Source organism: Telopea speciosissima, chromosome 2, assembly GCF_018873765.1.
Source record: "Telopea speciosissima isolate NSW1024214 ecotype Mountain lineage chromosome 2, Tspe_v1, whole genome shotgun sequence".
Classification (NCBI taxonomy): Eukaryota; Viridiplantae; Streptophyta; class Magnoliopsida; order Proteales; family Proteaceae; genus Telopea; species Telopea speciosissima.
Genome location: NC_057917.1, coordinates 73,473,883 through 73,482,277, shown reverse-complemented (window position 1 = coordinate 73,482,277; position 8,395 = coordinate 73,473,883). Strand labels below are relative to the sequence as shown.

General features: G+C 37.5%; 1 protein-coding gene across 2 annotated transcripts in view; it reads left to right on the top strand.

The window, feature by feature from the left end:
- Positions 1-2,720: 2,720 nt before the first annotated feature.
- Positions 2,721-8,395, top strand: part of LOC122653155 (structural maintenance of chromosomes protein 3) — a 45,247-nt gene continuing 39,572 nt past the window's right edge. For both annotated transcript variants that reach the window (XM_043847096.1, XM_043847095.1), the window contains exons 1-6: positions 2,721-2,739; positions 2,894-2,939; positions 3,055-3,130; positions 3,381-3,419; positions 3,536-3,603; positions 3,704-3,775. In XM_043847096.1, the coding sequence (XP_043703031.1) occupies positions 2,925-2,939; positions 3,055-3,130; positions 3,381-3,419; positions 3,536-3,603; positions 3,704-3,775 (270 nt within the window). In that variant the 5' untranslated portion in view covers positions 2,721-2,739; positions 2,894-2,924. The remainder of the gene's footprint in view (positions 2,740-2,893; positions 2,940-3,054; positions 3,131-3,380; positions 3,420-3,535; positions 3,604-3,703; positions 3,776-8,395) is intronic.

The following is an 8,395-nucleotide window of genomic DNA, read 5'->3' as shown; positions in this document are numbered from 1 at the left end:
ATGAACCTTTGTATTTGTGTATTAACAGTAGTTGGATCTACAGAAATGCTGTGATATGAATATTTGCCTGCTCTTCCTCTTTCAAAAACAAATGCTCTGTCCTTGAATGTCATTTATCCTGGAGAGTTACTTGAGCCTGTGCTTTCCTTTTGTAATGGACCAAGTGTTTTGGATTTTATCCGATTATGATAGGGAATTGTTTCTCTGGAGTGATATCGGCCATGTGGTTGGGAAATTTATCATCTCAAGTGCAGTGAATCCAACCATCTACCCAACATTTGATAAAAAGACGTCATTGCCCATGTTTTTACAGTTGGATTCCCAAATGTGGTGTATTGGGCAGTGCACCGCACTTGAGAGGATGAAAATCCCATGTGGTAGTGATGCGGAACCTGGGTCTTTTTTTTTGGTAAAATAATTTATTAATGCTGGAAAACTACTCCAGACGAACCAGCAAGCAAAGAAAGAAAAATACAATAAGGGGGAGCACCCTGCCAGAAAAGATTCTGTTGTGAGGAGGCACCCAGCGAAGCCAAAAGATCTGCTACAACATTAGCCTCTTGAAGAGAGTGAACAAAAGAAATAGTGGAAAGACGATTACAAAGAGTTATGCAGTCCTCCACTATAGGCTTAATTCTCCATGGGACGTTTGAATTGGTTCCAGAGAGGATGTTAACTAGCATAAGATTATCACTCTCAATGATAAGATGCGACTGTCCCAGTTGAGATGCAATCTGCATTGCTCGACGAACGGTTAAAGCTTTCGCTACCACAGCTGAAGTGTGACCTATACCTTGAGAAAATCCACAGAGAAAGGTAATAGTTGAGGATCTGCAGACACCTCCTATACCTGTAGGACCTGGATTGCCTTTGCTCGCACCATCAACATTAAATTTAACAAAAAGAGCATGGGGAGGGAATGGCGAACTTGTAAGTAACCTGGGTCACAAAACCCTATTTGGGTTCATTTTGGGCTCACCCAATTTAACAAAAGTCCAAGCACTAAAGGGAATGGCGAACTTGTAAGTAGTTAGATTCCTCAAGGGGTTATGTTATGTGCTTAATGGGGCCCACTCTAGTGTATTGGTGCTAGATTGGGTTAGCTTACTATGGGATATGTCATATGGTTTGATTTAATGCGTTCCATTAGTTTCAGAGTTTTTGGCGTATCGATCAAATACCTAACAGGTTAGTACTAGGAAAGTTAAGAAGAAAAGATATGAAATGATGAAAAAAATCACTCCAACTCGGACGGACATTATTACTTTTGCCCTAAAAAATTACTTAGATTCATTATATAAGAACGGAAATTACAAGATAAGTAGGTTTCAAATTTGTTTTACACCCCATTAGTTTCTATTTTAAAAAGATTTACTTAAACCCCAAAGATGGTTAGTACTCCTGCAAAATTTTAATAAAATAAAAGATAATCCTAAAATTATTCCAACCTCATTTAACTGTTTTAAAAGCAGTGAAATTTGATGAAAGTGCACCTTAATTGTAGGAGTAGAAATCAAAACGGTTATTATCCTCTAAAAAAAATAAAAACAAAACTATTGCATCGAATCAAAAGGGAAGTACATCTTAACTGTTGGAATAGAAAACAATAGAAACATATTAAAAATAAAATAAAACAAATTACGAGGATGGTTCATCCATCATCCTAGGGTTCACAGCCCCTCTTAGGGTTTTTTGTATTTTTCGAAATACCCTCTCGATACTTATTCCCGCCCTCTTCCACCCTGCAGTGAATGGGATCTCATTCACGATTGGTGGAAGGAAAATTGGTTTAAAAAAAAAAAAAACACAAAACAAAAGTGAGAGAAATAATAAAAAATAATAAAAAAACTGATAGAAAAAATTACTCGCCCCTTTCCTCCTATTTTTCACATCATGGTTTAAAAATTTAAAACAGATTTTTGGGGCAATTTTGAAAATTTATTTTTATTTTATTCTTGCATGGCATGAGTATTAACCAACTTTGGGATTGAGTAAATCTTTTCAAAATAGAAAGAAGTGGATGTAAAATAAATTTGAAGCGTATTTATCTAGTAATTTCCGTTCTTATCCCGTAGATCTTAAAAATTGTCCAAAATACTTATCCATTATAACGACAATAATACCCCTCGATGCTTTTCTACTGCACCATATTGCTTAGAGGGAGCGGGGTTTGACTAAAATGACTGGTTAGGTAACCGATCTGTGTTTGTGAAACAAAAAAGCTAACCCAGCTGTAACCGTCGAGAAAGAGAGAGAGTGATGGCGCCAAAATTTCACGGCGCTGTGCTTTAAGCATTTCCCTTTTTTGCAATTTGCTCTTCGCTTTTTTAGAGTAAGAGGCAGAGGCGGAAGAGGTAAGCCTCTGCTTTTCCCTTTACTCCTTCCATCTCTCTCTATCTCTCTCTGTCTTTACGTACTCCCAGTCGTCGTTCTCAGCTGCTGCTTGTTTTTACTCTCACTGGCCACCTCATAATTTTAATTTACCGACTTATTATCTATCGATCGCTTCGTTTTTCACGTTCTTTCACCTTTTCCCCATTTCCACTGCGATTGATTCGATCAACAGCTGCGATTTGGTAGGTTTTTGGGTGCGACCATCACTTGCCGCTGTAAAAACAGCTACTTCTGCTGCTGCACGTCAAAATTTCAATTTAACAAAAAACCCTAGTAGTAGTTTGTCCTCCACTGCAGACATTTAATTACGCATGGATACGTAGATATTGGTTTGGTTCTTATCAGTTAGTTCCACTGTAAACTTGAAACCCTAAGGTCGAGGGTGTTAATCTATTTGTTCGAAATTTCGAATTCTTTGGTCATGAGTTACTAGTGCTTTCCTCCTCTGTTTTAAACATATTCTATTAATTTCTTATTCAATTTCTCTTTTCTATTGCAAGGTTGGATGAGTTATCGTTTCTGTTACCAAGATGTACATAAAGCAGGTAATCCCTCAATCTGCTTGTGAAACTTCTTATTTAAATTACTTATTTCATGGAATTTCATGTCCAAGTTTACCCTCCAACTATTTGCTACATCGGCTTTGATGATTATGAACAGATCATTATCGAAGGCTTTAAGAGCTACAGAGAACAAATTGCTACTGAACCATTCAGTCCAAAAGTTAATTGTGTTGGTATGATATTTTTTCCCGTCTTCTGTCTGTTCTTCAGTAGCTGAGATACTACTTACATGGGATACACGACCGTTTTGGTATAGTGATGATGATGATCATCATAATCTCCCTCCTCCCAGTAGTTTCTTCACCACCGAGCAATGAAACTATTTAAGAAGGCAAAACCACGTATGAGTTAGTTTTTTCTAGTAATATGAGTGTTACTACTAGCTGTTATCTTGACTTAGCTCATGTCTCCATGCTGCTGCAGTTGGTGCTAATGGATCTGGGAAGACGAACTTCTTCTATGGTAAGCTTATGATAATTGTTCATTAAATGGTTGAATATCTACTTGTCGGGTATCTAAGCTTAGAGACTGATTTCAGCACTAAATTGAACTTGCTTAATGGTTTGTTTTTACCTTAGCGATACGATTTGTACTCAGTGATCTCTTCCAAAACCTACGCAGTGAAGATCGGCATGCTCTTCTCCACGTATGTATTTTTTTTTTTAATTCCATTTTATTTTAATCAATTTGCATTTTATAACTCTTTGTGTCAACATATGTATGTGTTAATATGTAAAACTGGGCAGGAAGGTGCAGGCCACCAAGTGCTATCTGCTTTTGTGGAGATAGTTTTTGATAATGCTGACAATCGCATCCCTGTAAGACTTCTAATACCGATATCTTTTGTCTCCTATTAAGTTCAAGATCTGTTCATTCCTATTGTACATCAGAAAAATTAATGTGTATAATGGAGTGAAAAGGAAATAGAGGGTACTATTGGAAAAAATGATATTTAAGGAATACTGCCTTATTTTATCTTTGTATACAGATGTTGGGATATATGTTTGAAAATTGAAATGAAAATACACTTTTAAAGTCGTTTGACATCTTTATTGGGTTCTTCTTGAAACTCCTCTCTTTTAGCGAATTACATTTTCAGGTCTTCTGTACCTACCAATGTGACTTTAATGTAAGGCTGGTTCACGAAGGACCTAGCCCCAGACAGGATCTTCTTGAACAAAGTTTAATGCTGGTTTGGTCTTCAAAAACTAGGCAACTAAAGAATCCTAAAATAGAAACTGCCCTTTACATATAAAACAACTCTATCAATGGAAACTTCTCTTGACTAATAAAACCCCCATGCAAGGTATAACTAAGTCCTAAAAATTTTCCTAATCCAGATCAGTTTGACAGCTGTTTTTGACTTGAAAAGAAGGCCTCCATGCACAACAATATTGCCTTTAGCTTGATCTTCACCAGCTGACCATGGGGTTCAGCAAATCTGGTAATTATACCATCCTTTAACTGCTGGTTGATATCCTCTCAAATAGGTAAGCTCGATAGCTAATGGACAGCACTTGATTATGGAAATATCTCCTTAAAACGGCAGGCTAGGTGGCCATAAGATCTGGAAAATATACTCCAAGTAAATCTGGTCGACCTGGAATTAATCCTCCTTCAAATCAGGAAGATCGATAGCTATATTCTCCCCCCAAATAAGGCTGGCCGATTGCTATCCTTGGGCAGAATGTAGGCTGGGAAATTGGAATTAAATAATCCCATAATATGGGCCAGGTATGGATCCAGTTTGAAACCCAATCGATGTACCAATTCTGCATCACACTTCCTGTTTATTAATTGACAAACTTGATAAGATTCTTATTGTGGATTTGGAAACCCACATGGGGAGATGAGGCTAATTAATATGTTCTCTGATGCAAGCAAGAAAGTGGCCAGCTTGTAATGCATTATATGCGTAGTTGGGTTGGAGGGGGGTATCGTTAGATTACCTTAACCTCTTTACAGTCCCAGATTTATAGGGTGTTTTCATGAAAAACCTGATTTCATTTTTCTCATTTGAAGGGATGAGTGTAACGACCCCAGCCCGAGTGGTGCAGATATGGTGGGAAAACCTATAACCTTTCATCTAAATCATTGTTTATCTTTTTGGTCTAATGACACGTGGTGTCATTTATTTGGAAAAAGGGTAGGGATTTGGATCCCGAAGTTATTATATTGCAACTAGGGCTGCAACAGGGTCGGGTTGGGCCGGGCTTTATAGAACCCTAGCCCAACCCTAAGTCCCCTTAGCTGGGCCCAAGCCCGACCCGACCCTGACTCAGGGCCAGAAAAATCCAACCCTGACCCGCCCTCAGGGTCGGGCCGGGCCGACCCTAATTGGCCCTGATCATGGGGAGGGGGAAAGAAATGCATGGGTTGGAATGGGCTGGGAAGAACTTATTAATTTTACATAAAATAAAAATATAATAAATTATATTATAACACTTATTGTCTTCATATATAGTATATTATATAAAAAAATGTGGGTGAAATTTAAAGTTCATAATGTATAAATTATATCAATATATATTTTATAATGTAACTTAAATCAGGGTCGGGCCGGGCCAGGTCAAGCTTAGCTCGAGGCCTCAACCCTAACCCGACCCAACCCTAACTCAGGGCCAGAAGTTTTCAGCCCTGACCCGCCCTCAGGGCCAAATATCTCAGCCCAGACCCTGTTCGGGCTCAGGGCGGGCCAGGGCGGGTTCGGGCCGGCAGGGCCAAACTTGCACCCCTATTTGCAACAATATGAGACTTCACAGTTATAACCCGTCAAGTCCTTCCATATCCATCCTCTCACTCCTCCCCTGCTAAGTGAGGAAAAATTATAAATACATATCACTCCTCCTTCCCTGCTAAGTGAGGCAATCAATTTACATCTCACTCCCCCCCCTGCGGCTAAGTGAGGAAACAATCTCAAAGTACATCTCACTCCTCCCCCTACTAAGTGAGGTACAATACATAGGGTGCCTCATCCAACACCTAACCCCTTGTTGGAAGGGTTGCAGCTATGTCCAACATTCATTTATCATAAATCATATCAGTTTTGTCCTTATTCATGTGCATACATTTCATTTCGTTTTCACTTACATTTCTACATGTCTCATTTAGCAATCATTATGTCGTGCTTTGTTCATATCATAATAAAATCACATACTTAATGACACATCGCATCAATAAAAGTAAGCGTGCCCCTAGCAATATAACCATGTCATCCATCATCATTCAAGCATGCCCATACATCATAGTATCATAACCATGTCATTCATCATCATCCCATCGTACACATAAAAATAAAAAGTAGATAACCATCAGTTATGGAAAGTCCACTCACAATACAGTCTGTACCCGAAAGAAACTGGAAGAATTCCCTCCTGCTAATGTCCTTGAATTTGCAGTCTTTCCACCTACATAGACTTATCCTTCTAGTTTAGGGTTTCATTCCAGCTTTGTAAATCTTTTTATTGTTCATGATCCTTCTATTAAGTTCCTTAGATCCAAAGTCTTTCCTATTTATTTATCTTATTGTTTGAGTCTGTATATTTGTCATTCTTATTAAAATTATGTACATATGCCCTTATGTTTTTTTATAGTCCTAGGGTTATATTAGGTTCCCTTTAAATATTTATTGGATATAATTCAAAACTTCATGACTTTATAAATATGCATTTAGGCCTATAAGGAAGCCCAACAAAAACCTCCAGTCTTTTATGTTATTATTTATTTTCTTTCTCTTTTCCTTCTTTTTTTTCCCCCATCTCTTTCCTCTCTTTTTAGAACCCATTTTATAACTTGCCTTGTTGGCCCATATGTGAGCCCATAAAATAGTCCTCTTTGGTATAAACTTTTATTTCATTCTATGTTAGGCTAAAATAGCCTATAGTGTGTTCACAGTTTTATTTCTTTATTGTATCAGTTCATATCTTAGGGATTATGTTATTGTCGTCCATAACATGTCATTCCTAAGCTGTGTATCTAGGCCATAACGCAGCCCATATCCATGTTCGTTTACTTAATAAAATCAGTACATCTAACATGCATCCCACGTTACAATATCAATTCCTACCTAATTGTCTCAATCCACTTGTTGTTAAACAGTATTTTTACTTTCCATTTTATCACACTAGGCTCAAATAGAACCCTTGGTACATAATCAGCCCTTTATGTTATTTAATGCCATACAGTCAGTCCCATATACTTAAAGCAGTCCCATTAGTCATGTTTGGGTCCATTAAAGTCTATGTTGCTTAATCAGTCTAAGAACATATACTCCATAAGTTTATAATTAATCCAATGGGTTCATCCACATAACAGTCCACAATGTGTCAAAATTAACTTCACAATTCCCTTTCTAATTGCATATATATCATCCAATCATTCCCCTAAAATTCCAGCCTCTATAACTTCTTTTTTTTTAAAAAAAAACCACACATCCCTGGCCGCCCCTCTCAAAACGTCTCTCCTTCTCTCCCTCTCGGTCTCACATTGTCCTCTTTTCTCTCTTTTTTTCCCGGTTTCTCCCTTTCTCTCCCTCACGATCTCTCTCTCTCTCTCTCTCTATTTTCTCCTCTTCCTCTCTCTCCTTTCTTTCCTCTTTCCTATTCTGAAATTTCTTCCATAAAATCCCAAAACCCAAAATCAGAAATGGAGAGGGAGAAGAACCTACCTTTTGAAGGTAAAATCTCCCCGTTTTAGTTTTGGCCCTTCCAATCCTAGCTCTTTGCTCTTCTAGCCTTCAGTTTTAGCTTCAAAATGCTCCCACAGGCACACTGTTTCACCTCTTTACTTCCTTCGTTTCTTTTCTCTCTTTCATTCTAAGGCACTCAAGATAGAAAATACAATTTGGGAGAAGCTTCATTCGTTGCCTACCTCTCCCTCTTTTAATAATTCTAAACTCAAATCCATGTCTAACCCATACCTTGCTTTTTCAAAAATTAATTGCATTGTAGTAACCCATGTCCATGGTTGACCCTACTTAGACCAAAACATGCAACCACATGCAACCAACCCACTCCCTTGAATCCATAAACCCATTTGAACCAACTGAAGCATTCTTAAATTAACCCAATTCCACTCTATTTAACCCATGACCTTATAGAAGCCCATTAATTAGGCACATAGACTAAATTAATTGCAAATTTATTCAATACTCATATAGTACAAGCTTATGATTTTAACTAGCATATTATTATAGAAGTAATTTGATTCTATCAACTATAGTCCATATATATAAGTATAATGTAATTTGCTTAAACTTAGGAATAATATTGATTCATCATGAACAAATTTCAATTAATTTAATCCACTGAATAAATTCTTAAATAAATGTTAATTATTAAAATTACGTAATTAACCCTTTGGTGAGACATTTCCTGTCCCTGACACCCGTTGAATCCATCCCTGCAAGAGTGCAAGGTACTTGATGGCATTAATTGAAA